The sequence below is a fragment of the Perca fluviatilis genome, chromosome 18 (assembly GCF_010015445.1).
Source record: "Perca fluviatilis chromosome 18, GENO_Pfluv_1.0, whole genome shotgun sequence".
In the NCBI taxonomy this organism is placed as follows: domain Eukaryota; kingdom Metazoa; phylum Chordata; class Actinopteri; order Perciformes; family Percidae; genus Perca; species Perca fluviatilis.
The window spans coordinates 30990461-31005473 of record NC_053129.1 but is presented as its reverse complement, the minus strand read 5'-3'; the positions used below and the strand labels follow the sequence as shown (position 1 = coordinate 31005473).

The following is a 15013-nucleotide window of genomic DNA, read 5'->3' as shown; positions in this document are numbered from 1 at the left end:
AGCTATGTTTTTCAAAGACAAAATGGCCAAATGTCCCAGTTTTTTATATACTGTCTATGAGTTTTCCAGTATAGTTTGCGCTCTTAGCTCTCATTATTTTAACGTTTTCGATGGAGTATGGCTTCGTTGACTGTCACTGTCATATATCGGCCCGTGAGTTTGAAGAGGTAAGCCGCGCTAAGTTGACGTTAAACAACCTAAACACGTAGGGTTGTTTTAAAAGTATTTGGCTCTCGGGCGCCCAGATATCCCAGTTGGTAGAGCGGGCGCCCATATATAGAGGTTTCCTCCTCGACGCAGCGGCTGCGGGTTCGACTCCGACCTGCGGCCCTTTGCTTCATGTCATTCCCCCTCTCTCTCCCCTTTCATGTCTTCAGCTGTCCTGTCAAAAAAGGCCTAAAAAAAAATAGGTATTTCGCTCTCATGTCATTACATCCGTTGTAGACTGCTATACTGTGTATTAATGTCACACATATTCACGTTTATTTATAACAGCTGTATGTTGACCACAACACACGCTGTTAGCATTTATCATCATTTCAGTTGTTAGCTACAGTTTTTCTTAAATAGTAAACATTATTTATTTTTTTGTCTTTGCAGGATCTAGAGGATGTGATCCAAAGGACCAGGGAGGTAACTTATAGTTCAATCACAAATAACATACTGCTACACGTGTGTGTGTGTGTGTGTGTGTTCTTGTTTAACTATATTCGTGAGGTCCAATAAACCGGGAGTCCAGTATAACTGTAGGGTCCCGACAGCTTTGTGGGGCCAAAATGCTGGACCCCACAACTTTAAAGGGCTGTTTGATGGTTAAGACTTGGTTTTAGGATTAGGGTTAGAATTAGGTTATGGTGAGGGTAAGGGTTAAGGTTAGGCATTTAGTTGTGATGGTTAAGGTTAGGGCAAAGGGCTAGGGAATGCATTATGTCACTGACAGGTCCCCACAAAGATAGTGCCACAAACCTGTGTGTGTGTGTGTGTGTGTGTATGTGTGTGTGTGTGTGTGTGTGTGTGTGTGTGTGTGTGTGTGTGTGTGTGTGTGTGTGTGTGTGTGTGTGTGTGTGTGTGTGTAGGCTGGGGTAAAGACTTTGGTTGCAGTTACAGAAGAAGCCAGAGAGTTTGACAGAGTTCTCCAGCTGCAGGAACGGTCTGTATGTCTTCACTGTTATGTAATCAGTCTTAGGAAATACATAGTGTCTGTCTCGTAAAATATGATATAGTGTGTGATGTAGATAAACTTGTACAGTCAGCCAGTCTTTACTTAGATGAATAGAATGACATTGCGATATGATTCACGATATTGGAGGGAATGATCATTTTTGTATCGTTATTCTCATTTTCATTGAAACATATTCAAATGAAAATGACTATAGTGTGATTTTTTTGCGAGGATCTGTACCAACCAAAGATCTTTTCTTTAGTCTGTAGGATACAATTTGTAGGCCGGGAGCATTTCTGCAGCACCACAATGCTTATTTCAGACTGGATTGACACATATTTTGCCTTTAACAAATATTGGGCACCCCCTGCGATAAGGATATTGCACTAGTCTCGGAAAGTGCCAGTAAGGGCCTCTGGGATGTATTATATCAGTATTGGACTAGTCCGGCTAGTCCACACAGCATTTTGGATGGGTAAAAACACGTGCTCTGGTTTACCATACCTAGATATTGGCATGGGGTACTTTCAGTTAGACTAATAGCTGGTTTGATTTGCATTGAGAGATGATCTTATGGAAAGTACCCCATGCCAATCTCTAGGTATGGTGAAGGGCATGTGATGATGTTGGGGGGCTATTTTAATTCCAAAGGCCAAGGGAACTTTATCAGGATGCATAGTATCCTGATCCATGAAATAACTGGCCTATAAAAATAATAAAACGTCTGCAAGAACATTTATTTATTAACGATACATTATTCATTCACAAAAAAAATTGGTGTCCTTTTTTAAAGGTTGGACTTTTCCTATTTTTTTTAATTAAGGCATTAAGATCAATTTCCAAAAGATGATTTTTTGTATTCCTCTTTTTAGTCAACTTTAGCCTGGGTGTATTCACTTATGCTGAGCACTGTAAATGATTAGATAAATTAATGAATACAAATGAATGCATGTTCTGCCTGCAGAATATGTGGTTAGGTAAAAGGAAAAAAAAGATAGTCAGGTATAATGCATGCAATCCTTTTTTTGGGTGGTCTCACTACCTCATTCTGCATTGTCATTTAAACCAGTGTTTCTCACTAACTTATTTTCAATAATGTATCCCCTTTGAATTTTTTTAATTTATTTTTTTCAACCACCTTACCAACACAAAACATTTTTTGAAAAAAAAGTCTATATAAAGATCTGCAAGCGCTGGCAGTGATTGATTTACTAAACAACAGCCTTGTAACTGAAGTCCTTTAAATGCATATTTCAAATGTTTAGAATCCATCACTGCATTCATTCATTATTATAGTAGAATTATTTGAGGAATTATTCATGACATATTTTTAAATGAGCATTTTGCAAAAATCTCACGTACCCCCTGCAGTACTCCAGAGTACCCCTAGGGTGCGTACAACAATTTGTTTTCTTTGGCAAAATAACTATGCTCTCTATTCTTTGGCTGCACACCCATTCCCTGTGGTGCACTATCCACATATGTACCTGTCGTGTGTTAATGGTGAAATAGCTTTCACTAGAGGTGTGCGTACAACCATTTGAGAAACACTGAGCTTATTTCATTTTAAAAGCTGTTCCTATGTCTTTGCATATTAACTGGAGAGTTAGCTGCAGACACTGTATCTGTTAGACGAACAGAGACAAAAGTATAATGTCTTAACTAAAAGAAATGGCAAAAGTGAAGTTCCAGAACCTTTCAGACTTTACCGACACTAAGTGCAGAACTTAAATGTACGATGTAAAGCCTAAAAACTGTTGACACAGTTCCCGTACAGCTGCTCTCAGCTGGAGAGCGTTGTATTTATTATTCAGGGTGTTACCGTTGGAATTCTCTTCTCACAGTTATCCGGATCTGGTGGCTCCATGTTTCGGCATCCATCCGCTGCAGGGTGGCGAGGGCCCCGCGCAGCGCAGCGTGAAGCCTCAGGTAGTAAAACAGGCCGCGCCTCATCCCTCTTTTGATTATTTTACTTAGTAGATTCAGAGAGAAACTGTAGCCAGCCTGCTCAGTGGTGTCCCAGGTGAGGAAAACACAAATCGAGGGAGTTCAGAGTGTGAGACAGACAGAGGGAGGGAGGGTGGGACTCTGAGAGGAGATGAAGGTGTATTTGTTTTTTTCTTTTAAAGTACTCATATTGTGCTTTTTGGCTTTTTCCCTTTCCTGTATTGTGTTATACTGTATATCTTTTTTGTGCACGTTTTTAGGTTTACAAAGTGAAAAAGCCCTTAGTCCCCCCAAAGGGACTTACCATCTCCAACAGAAAACACTGTTCACAAACTGCTCCAAACAGCTCTATTGTAGTCCAGCCTTTACTTCAGAGACAAACGTGGTCACTTTGTAACACACGTTATAATGCTCGCCTAGCTGCTAGCGTGGCACACCCTCATACTCTGCTTCTGACTGGCTAGTAGTCCTTACCTAGGTACTGTCAGGGCACGCCCTCATACTCTGCTTCTGACTGGCTAGTAGTCCTTACCTAGGTACTGTCAGGGCACGCTCTCATACTCTGCTTCTGACTGGCTAGTAGTCCTTACCTAGGTACTGTCAGGGCACGCTCTCATACTCTGCTTCTGACTGGCTAGTAGTCCTTACCTAGGTACTGCGCATGTGTGACTCCCAACAAAGATGGAACAGAAGTGCGATGCCTCACTCTGTAGCTAAAACAGAGAGCTCAACACACAGGGTGAAAAGAGGAGCTGCAGCAATGTGCAGTACAACAAAAATCTGGTGTTTCTTTGAAAATTAAACCATGTAAACCTATTCTGATATAACCTCTAAATACAATTATGAACCTGAAAATGAGCATAATATGAGCACTTTAAGCTACGGTATGATTGAAAGTACAAAAATGTATACAACGTGTCCTCTAGAGTAGCTAGAATATTAAACCCCCGGGGCTTTTATGCCTCTCACAATCCTTGAAAAATCCTTCAAGGTTTGTGGACTTTGGAAGCACAAAGTAGACTGAAGCTCACCAGAAATACCCATCATTTTTTAGAAGGGAAACTGACTTTTACTCTGGTTTTTATGTCATCGTGCATTCTTATTTTGTTGTGTTTCCTACTGTTGTTTTCTCTGAACAAGGTCCTCATGTGATAAAATAGATCCCATAAAAGAGAATAGAGAGAACATGTGAAGAAAATTCAAACAAGCTGCCGATTGGAGTTCCAGAAAGCAACTAAATGTAGCAATTTAAAGAGAGTTAAGATGCAAATTGACTTTTTAAAAGTCGGTTGAACACCCGGTGTTTTAATAGTTATAATAAAGAGATACATTCACATTTGTTTTCTTTGGGAAAATAACTATGCTCTCTACACACCCATTCCCTGTGGTGCACTATCCACATATGTACCTGTCGTGTGTTAATGGTGAAATAGCTGCTGAATGAATGATGTCTTTCCCACAGGAGCTGGCTGCTGCCCTTCCACAATTCTTCAAACACAGGGAACGCCTCGTCGCTATCGGAGAGGTAAACTGCACACACACACACACACACACACACACACACACACACACACACAAAAGTTTGTATTTCTATCTTTTGAATGGCAAGTTTGGTTTCAACTAAAGAATAAAAGTTATTTGCAAGTACTGTAGATGTGAACTGAGTTAGCACCAGAGTAGTCTATATATCCACCACGTTCCACTTCCAGGATTGCTCCGTTGCCGACAGAAATCCCGACGGATGTAACTAATTTCTGCCCGATATCCGTCACCTTTCGCTTTCTTTGTGTTGGCATTTTCTACTCCGGTGGATTTGTGAGGACTATGGTTAACTGCTCCTCAGATCTCTGCAGGGTAAATCCAGACAGCTAGCTAGACTATCTGTCCAATCTGAGTTTTCTGCTGCACGACTAAAACTACTTTTGAACGTACACGTTCCACCAAAAGTTCCTTCCCGTGGTTCCGTCCGGTGCTTAGTACCGCCCAAGACGATTGTGATTGGTTTAAAGAAATGCCAATAAACCAGAGCACGTTTTTCTCCCATCCCGGAATACTGTGTGGACTAGCCAGACCCTCCTCCGTGGCGCTGTGGAGGAAGGTCCGGCAATGCGAGACTACCACCAAAGTAGTTGAGTCTCAAATACCACTTGAAGATATTCAATTTAAAGTACATTTAAAACAGATGAAAATTTCAATTTTTTATCAATTTTTAATCGATTGCCATCCCTAATTTCTATACCTGTTGGACCAATACTGACATAATACATCCCAGAGGCCCTTACTGTCACCTTAACACAATCCCTCCTTAACCTTTGAACAGCTCTTCAAAGGAGTGGCTCTCAAGGTCTCAAACTCCAATTAGTCCTCCACACCACCATTTTAGACACATTGTTGCATCCATTGTAATACACGACTGTCTCCGTTCATACAGAATTAAGATTACACAGGCTTCCACACATGTGGCTGCACCATCCCCAGTGGGGGAATTTTTTTCACTCTGTTGTTTTTCAAACAACAGCTTTTCAAAGACAGAGGACAAGGTGTCCTCACTCTCAAGGTCTCAAACTCCAAATGGTCCTCCACCAGCGTTCACAAAGAGATCAGAGATCACACAGGCTTCAATGAAACGACAGCCCATTATCACACAGTCGTATGCACAAAGTTAACAAATCCTAACTTTAATGTGACTGCTGGTAAAGTAAAGTAGTTAAAACTCCCAACTGACCTTCTGACCTTGTGAGGAAAAGTAAATGAGCACTGAGCAGCGTTGGTCACAACACACACACACACACACACACACACACACACACACACACACACACACACATATACACACACACACACCAGAGTTAGGTTGCATATTAACAATACTGCAAGATAAGCTAACCGATGCCGTAGGCGCATGCATATATACACCCATTTACAAAGCAAAACAACCTAATTTAATACTACTACTACAAGGTACCTTAGTTAGAGATAAAATGCAAAATAAACTCACTCGGACGCTGTTTCACCAATTCTAATTTTAAAATAGAGCTTAGTTGCCTTTTAGTTTGACATATCCATCAGTTAGTCATCATGTAAAATAATTTTAAAAAGCATAGTTTCTTTTGAAAAACATGATTATAAGTGGAGCTAGTAGTTTATCTTTATGTTAACAACATCACTGAAAGCCTGAAAACACTAAACTGGCTGATTCCACACACACACACACACACACACACACACACACCCTTCATTCTGTCTCTGCCTGTTGAGGAATGTGTGTGTTTGTCAGAGCAGATTTCAGGCACCGCAGGGCTAAGTCAACAGTCCCAGAGTCCCATTTCCATAACTGTTATTTTTATGGATCGGGTTGGAAGCACAGTGAGATCTGCCCCCACTGCTTTTTTCTGATTCGGATTCTAAAGACTTGATTTGACTTGAAAGCGAAAGTTTTTGACCTGTAAAATCGTTAAAAAAACAAACACAAAATGAAGACCGCACTAGGCAGCCATTAGCTAGCTACACATCTGTAATTGTCATTGCGTAATATTTATAGTGACCATTAGAAGGACATTTGAGCAACTAATCTTTCTAATAAAACCACAACACAGCTAATGGCTCCTGGGATACTACAAGTGATATCGTTGTCTACTCTTGTTTCCAGATTGGTTTAGACTTCACGCCGTGGTGTGCTCCCACTCAGCAGGACCGAGACGGCCAGATATACGTCTTCGTTAAGCAGCTAAACATCGCCAAGAAGCTTGACCTGCCTGTGTGAGACCAGTAGGAGAGAATAATACCGTTGCATGTTTTTCACTTCTATTTTATTTATTGTCCTGCTGCTGAACCAGAGAGGTTGGTTTTCATAGATTCAATTCATTTTTATTGATTGTGTCAAATCATAACAAAAGTTATCTTGGGACACTTTACAGGTAGAGTAGGTCTAGAACACACTCAGACACACTTACAGTAGTCTGGCATAGCCAGACCTTCCTACCGGCGCTGCGGTGGAAGGTCTGGCTAGTCCACACAGCATTCCGGGATGGGACAAAAATGTGCTCTGGTTTATTGGCATTTCTTTCAACCAATCCCAATCGTCATGGCTAAGCTCCGCATGGAGCCGCTGCAAAATAGCCTCAGGAAGGACCTCGTTTTGGTGGAACGTGTACGTTTTTAAAAGTGGTTTTAGTCATGCGACAGAAAACTCAGACTGGACAGATAGTCTAGCTAGCTGTCTGGATTTACCCTGCAGAGATCTGAGGAGCAGTTAACCATAGTCCTCACAAATCCACCAGAGGTTAGAACGCCAACACAAAGGAAGAGGAAGGGGACGGACATCAGCGAAAAGACAGGCATCCGGCGGCATGTCCTGCCTCATCGGAGCAATCCCGGAAGTGGAACGTCGTGGATATAGACTACACTTACAGAGACCCAACAATCACCCCCCCCCCCACAAGGGCAAGCATTTGGATAAAGTGGTTAGAAACAGTGCTGCCACCATTTAGCTAACTTATTTTCATGGTGTGGTGGACATTTATATGTAGCAGAGTGAGTAAAGATGTCTTCAATAACGAAAGATGAGGAAACTCAAACTCTCTTTGTTTGTTTCATTACTTTTAAGCAGAAACGCAACTTTCACAAAACATCAGAGTGCCATGTGGAAGAGTCATAAGTATTATTGCTTGAGAGTGGACAGCTGGTTTCACCACACTGCTGCAGAATGCAGAGAAAGAGCTCTCAAAGTACATGCAGAATGTTAGCATCCTTCTTACACAGAAAGAGGAACACTCAAAAGAGGAAGCACCCACATGGTCATAAGTTGAACCTTTAAAACAGGAACCGTCTAAGCGCGCTTGTGTCTGGGTGTGATAATGTCTCACATTGTTGCAGTGTTATGCAGATGCTGACGCGATTAAATATAACAAAAATAGTTTTCCGTTTGCTCTTAGTAACCTTTTTCAATACAACAGTGTTCTTGTGTTCTTGTTTCAAGTAAGCATAATTCATAACTATAAACATTTTCCATTACAATGGTAGGAAGTGATTATACGGTACAAGCACTAATTGTCCCTTAGGCATGCATGAGTGACTGAGTGGAAAACCAATAACAACATAGTTGATTCAAATGTATACTAAAAAATAAATAAATCACAAATTACATGGGGAAATTACGGTGGCCCTGAAGGACAAAACACAACGACATTTCAGAAAACGCCACAGTGTTGTTGTTTTGTGAAATGTTGTAGCCTTGGATGCCGGCCGAACGAAGCCCCGCCCACAACATCTGAGGTCGGGAAGTTCGGTCTGGACTTGATCCGTTGTGGAGCAACTATGCTCCAACCAGAGCTGTTTGGACCAATCAAAATTGTCAGGGCGGGCTTTATACGATGACGGATGGATGATCAACAGTAACGTAATCAACCACGTCACCAAAGAGCGCTTGGGTTGAATTTATTTACAACAAAGATGGCTGCCATCGCGTCTGTTATGGAAGATATCGAACAGAGAACCGCGATCACGTACGCATAGTGTTGTTTTGGTCAACGCAAATTATGACTAAATATCGTCGTCAACGAACCGTTATCACGTGACGAAAACGAGACGCAACGTAAATGCTGGTCCTGTGACGATGACTACAATTAAATGTATAATGCAACGTTGTTGACGAATAAAAACGAGAGAGTGAGACGAGTGTAAACGACAACAAACTAAATGAAGTCTGACACAGGAAAGCTGGGACCGATGGCCGGCCAGCTAGCCGGAGTTCGTCCTTGGGAGAAAAAGAATAAACAGCATTTGGAAAAACGTTCATTACATAGAAGTGGAAAAGAAAACGCAGTGTGTTGTGGAAAAAGATGGGGAGAAATGCGGCCACAAAATCACAAGAAAAAACACCACGAACCTTAAGAGACATCTCAAACCATTCCATAATGAAACTGAGGTAAGTCAAGACCTTAACGTAACGTTGCTTTCTATTTTAGAAAGCTAATGCCAGCTCATGAGGCTGTGGTTAACGTGTCTCATTTTAACGTTAGCTTTAGACGCTAGCCACTGGAGCTGAAAACGACGGAGACAAACGTGTGTGTGTGTGTTCTTGTTTAACTATATTTGTGGGGTCCAAAAATCGGGAGTCCAATATACTTGTGGGGTCCCGACAGCTGTGTGGGAACCCACAAGTTTAAAGGGCTGTTTGAAGGTTAAGACTTGGTTTTAGGATTAGGGATATAATTAGGTTATGGTTAGGGTGAGGGTAAGGGTAAGGTTAGGCATTTAGTTGTGATGGTTAAGGTGAGGGTAAGGGGCTAGGGAATGCATTATGTCAATGACGGGTCCCCACAAAGATAGTGCCACAAACCTGTGTGTGTGTGTGTGTGTGTGTGTGTGTGTGTGTGTGTGTGTGTTGTGTGTGTGTGTGTGTGTGTGTGTGTGTGTGTGTGTGTGTGTGTGTGTGTGTGTGTGTGTGTGTGTGTGTGTGTGTGTGTTAGTTCCTATCTGACTGACTGTGTGTAGTAAGCATCCCTTGTTGGCCAACATTTTGGTTTTGTCTATACTACTAGGTACTTATACTATATTGACTGGATTAAATAGAATTCTATTATTAAAAAGAGACTAAAATACAATTTTCACTGACTAAAACTAGACTAAATGTCATCAAAACTAGTCTAAAATAGTCATGGATAATTCTTACTAAAATAAGACTAAAATGCTCAGACTTTTAGTCGACTGAAACTTGATTAGACTAAAAAGTGTATGAACGTGACTAAAACTAATAACGACTAAAATGACAGCTTGACACAAAGACTAGACTAAAACTCAAATTAAAACCGGCCGCCAAAAACAACACTCCTCGTGTATACACATCGCCACACCCGTCCGCACGACACGGAAACTGCCGCCTCTGCCTTTGCTCTGTCGAAGCCTGCCTTTGACTCGCAGCTTCTGTGACGTCTGTCTCCGCTGCTCTGATTGGTTGGAGGTCTATCCAGTTGAGTGCAGAGGCATTTTCTCTCCTGGTTCGGTTGAAACACGCCCCATAATCACAGCCCAGTGGAGCAGCATCAGACTCATGTTCTGACTAGAATCGGAGTATGACCACGTCAGGCTAGACATTTGTGAAATGTTGTTATCAGAAATGTGATTGTCTTTTGTGAAATGTCGTTGTGTTTTGGCCTTCAGACTAGCAGCCGTAACTATCCACCAATTGTTCTACTGACTCTTTTTGTTTCCCGTTTTCTGCACAGGAACGTCCACTCCCGATCAGCTGCGAAGGTCGTCATAGCGACCATGAGAGAACAAGGTGGGTGTCCCGCTCTACTTTGTACATTTCCACGGCTGCAAAACCCACGTTTTGGCGTGCCGCGTGTTGTGATTGGTCCGTCAGGTGTCAGTCGGGCTCTGCTTCATAACTTTGCGGGGAAGCCGGCGGTAGCTCTGGAGGGCGTGAAGGCCGGATTCCTGTTCTCCTTTCCCCCCGCTGTCTGCAGGAACCAACAGGTCAGTGTGAAATCACACTTCTCGTGGGTTTGATCATTTTGAAAAGATGTTACAGATTATGTATTTTAGGAGCTATAAGGATAAAAAAACAAAACCGAAAACAATTATTGAGCCGTTGTTCCATAAAAACCTTCCCTCGTCAGTACGAGCGTCCATTTTGCGGTTAGGTGTATCTTATGGCATTTATGATTATATAGGTAGGGTAAATCCTTGGGGAATTTACTATATGTTCAAGACAAAGAAGTTAATATGTGCTTAAGCACCCAAATGAGTGCATACATCATCATCACAATGGTCTTTGGTCTCATGATTGTGCAACAGAAACGTTCATGTCTGCATTTTTCCTGCATTTTTTGCAATCCATAAAACTTGAGCTGAACTTTGGCTCTGCTGCAGCCATATACAATATGCAGATGAAGTCTAGTATGTTCTCTCTGCCACGTGATGCACTATTGGTGAAGAAACCCACCCAACTTATAGAATGCACACTGTTTAGCAGTAGGAAACGACATGTGAATGAGTAGTGTGCAAGTTGAATTTCAGTTTGATACTACCTAACAATGCCTCTATATGACCTACAGAAGCAATCAGAGAGAAGATTGGCTATTTCTATAAAGTTATTCTTAATGCTTCTGCCCGGGTCAGATTCCCGCCAAATCAAACCAAAACGGTTTACGCCACACATTGTTTACAATTTTCCAGTCAAAGTTTGGCAGTGAGTCGTACGTTAGCCAGTTAAAAGGAATCAGGAGAAGATTTAATTTTGTGGTTCGGGCTGATACTGGGGCAGAATTAGCAAAGCGAAAAGGAAAATAATTGAAGTTAGAAAAAAAAAAGCTAAACGTGACAGTGGTAGGGCCCGGGCGAAAAGATGAGACAACCTTGGTCACTCATTCAACAGATGGAAAGAATTAAAAAAACGATCCTAAATTGGTAGCAGATCTGTAGTTTGAATGAGACATAAGGATAATGGTAATGGTAACAGTAATGGACAATTCCGCTTCCAACCTGTAGGGGGATCGAAGCGGAAAATCAGTCCAATATAATGACGATAACACAGATTTTATTACCACCATACAGAGAGACAAACTGATCAAGCAGATCCCGCTGGAACACATCTGTCTCGAAACTGACTCTCCTGCACTGGGGCTCGACAAGCATGTACGTTTCAAAATGTTTACATTTCATCATGTTTAAAGAGCCCATATTATACTTCTTTTCAACAGCATATTTGTACTCTCGGGGTCTCCTAGATAAGGCTTACATGCTTTGATGTTCAAAAAACATATTATGTTTCTCATACTGAGCTGCAGCTCCTCTGTTTGAAACACTCTGTGGTTTCCTGAAAAGCACAACTCTGTTGTGATTGGTCAGCTGGCCTACTCTGTTGTGATTGGTCAATCAAATTCAAACAAGCCACTGGGCAGACTGTGCTTGCTCAGGAAGCAGCTATGGGCAGAGTGAATTTTTTTTTGTACTTTGTACATCTATTACATACACAAAAAAAACTGGTTAACACACTTAAAGATGAAAAAAAAAATAGGTGCTCATTAAATTGTGCCACACAGCTGCTTCTCCATGTTTTTTTCTGTCTCCCAGGTGAGGAACGAGCCCTGTAACATCGTTCTGTCCTGCCGGTACATCGCTGACATCAAAGGTCTGTCGTCACAAACTGTTCAGCTCGTCACCGCTCAAAATGCACACAGACTTTTCCCCAAAGTTGACACTCGCGTGCAGTACACATGTTTCTGAAATGCAATGTTTGGCCTGAGGGTGGCAGCAGAGGCAACTCAAAGAAAGGAGTTATCGGCTTATCATTTCATCACTATAGGCTGTGCTTTGTGAGGGCGCTTTCACACCTGCAGGTCTCGGTACGCTTTCAATCAAACTCTGGAGTGGTTAGTTTGTGGTGAGAACGTGATCCGACCTTGCACCGCGCCAACTATATTTATATTCCCCCAGTCTGAGCTAATGTCTGCTGTAGTCAGGTGTGCTTCGCAATATGCGATGCGGCAGAGCATACTAACTGTAGAAGACAGCAGTTAAGCTCCGCGTCCGTCACTCACATTTCCGTGGTCAAACCAGCCGCCGCTAAAGTTGGAGACAGACACCGGCAGAGCAGAGCGAAGTGTAGGCGACCAGAGCAGATGTAGCAACTTCGCTCATGAAACAATGTCTGATTAAATTTAAATGAAATGAGCTGATTTGACCATTAAGTCATAGTCCATAACACAGGACCTTTTTCCTGTATTAACTTTCTTGCTCCTGCCCTAGACACATCTGGCCAATAAGAGGAGGGAACGTTTTTGCGTGATTTGAAATGACACGTGTGCATGTGCTAGTTGCAAAAGAGCTGTCTGCAGTCAAATTGAGGAAGTGGTTAAAAGTACTCCAGATGACCTCTTGATGCACAGAAGGTTAAGCTTAAGTCATTAAAATAGTGTAGGCCTTATGGCATAAAAGTGCATTTTTTAAAGGTTACGAGAACAAGAAGAGGAAGTTACAGTTACACCACAAAGATGCCCCAACCCTGACGTGTGTGGTGTATGAAGATAGCAGTTTCTGGCTAGAGACAGACGAGGACACCGCCCTGCAAGAAGAGGATAAGAACAGTGCAGAACGGGGCTCACAACTTGACCGAGACTTTGCTGACCTGAGCTCCGTACACTCGTGTCTGAAGCTAGGGAAACTTAGTGTCATTTGTGAACCCACATATGTGTTGTAAACTTAACTGCTGGACTTAATAAACTTTGCTTGACTTGAATCTATCATCTCAGATTTGCTCTTTGAGTCCTGGTGTCATAAGTCCCATCAACAGACGTGCGGGAATTAGGCCCTGTTTACACAAATACGCTTGCAGGTGAAAACGACAAAATATTTGATCAGATGTGCCTTTCGTTTAGACGACGATGGCATTTTTGGGGCATAAAAACGCAAAAAAGTGATGCCACCCTCCAGAGTGGAAATCATAAAAACGCTCCACCGCGTGCGTGTACGCGCGTGTGTGTGTGTGCCGTGCGCCCCGCATTTGTGTGTGTGCGCCGTGTGTGTGTGCCGCGTGCGTGTCTGTGTGTGCATTGTTTGGAGCAATAACTCCACCTCCTCGTCTATCCAGACAAAATTGTCAGCTTTAGTTGTTCGCTTCGCGCTACAAGGGAGAGGAGAGGGAGACAAGTAGAAGGAAGTAGAAGGAAGGTTCTACGCAGGCGCGCAGACTTTGTGGACTCGCATTTCACACACTATTGCGTCACCATATGAACGCAGATTTCCCCCCCATAACGCTTGTGTAAATGCGGAATAAAAAGTGGGAACGCCACGCCACTTTTGCCTTTTCTCTTCAGATTGTTTCAGTCTAAACATACCCTTAGTGTGGTTTAAATAATTGGAGTCAGATCCGGATACGGCCTTCGGGCCAGTATTTTCAACAATAATTCCTTACAGTACGCTTGGATTTTTCCACGTGTAACTAAAACTGAATCAAGAGGAAACCGCTCCAAGTTTACAAACTCATCAACTGATTCGGACCAGAATGAACTATAGGTGTGAAAACACCTTTAGACTCTGCTGCATTCTGAGCTTAATACTAACTTTAGCATGCTAACAAACCGTTTTACCACATAATGCACAGTGACGCTAATGATAGCAAGATAGCATGCTCTATTATCATTTAGCCCAATCACAGCTAGGGCTGAAAAAGAGTTAGTCGTGCGTAATTACACTGGTTAAGATATTTTACTCTGGACCAAAGTTTTGGACTAATAGGACAACCGTAACTCAAGTTACACAGAAATATACATATACAGGAATATTTCACTATGATGTATTCTGTTCTGTGTTTATGGAAATAAAACACTGAAAGTTGAAGTGTTGGTCAGCTCCAATGTGTATTTCAATCAGGAGAGACTTTGCACATATGCAAAGGTTCATTGTTCATATGCATAATGAAATGTGAGTCCAGACACTGGTGGTGGCGGTGAACGAGCCCGAAGACCAGACCGAAGGAGCAGATGGAGCGGTCTGCCGGAGGAGGACCCAGGGTGCCGCGGGTGACGATGACCGGAGGTGGAAGAGGAGGAGGAGGGTCCCACGCTTTGCCTGAAATGACAGCTGACAGCAGCAGGGAGAGAAACAGATTTAAAGCAGGGATGTAATGTTGTGATTGGCGCCGGGAAGTTCATGGCCGATTCTGAATGGTTTAACTGAAAAGAGAACGCCTCTAAACAGCTGATTTTTGTTTTTTTAGGGAAGAGAGAGCGGTGATTGAAGTTATTTGAAGTCTTCCTGAAAGAATTTACGCTGAGCTCCATTAGTTGTTTTAGCTTGTGGGTTCTCGTCAGGCTACGGCCGCCTACACCAGCTGCGATTCATCTGGAAGAGAAGGAAAGAGGTATTACAGACAGAATATTTAGATTATATTCTCGATGA

The 15013-nt window shown here is 42.3% G+C and overlaps 1 protein-coding gene across 1 annotated transcript; it reads left to right on the top strand.

The window, feature by feature from the left end:
* The first annotated feature begins 36 nt into the window (after positions 1-36).
* tatdn3 (TatD DNase domain containing 3) lies at positions 37-13352 on the top strand. The gene is given in 12 exon segments (XM_039782278.1): positions 37-167; positions 601-633; positions 1077-1150; positions 3007-3091; positions 4572-4634; positions 6759-6868; positions 10336-10391; positions 10476-10588; positions 11669-11749; positions 12188-12245; positions 13066-13198; positions 13200-13352. Coding segments are annotated over 12 exon segments (909 nt in total). The 5' UTR covers positions 37-110; the 3' UTR covers positions 13246-13352.
* Positions 13353-15013: the final 1661 nt, after the last annotated feature.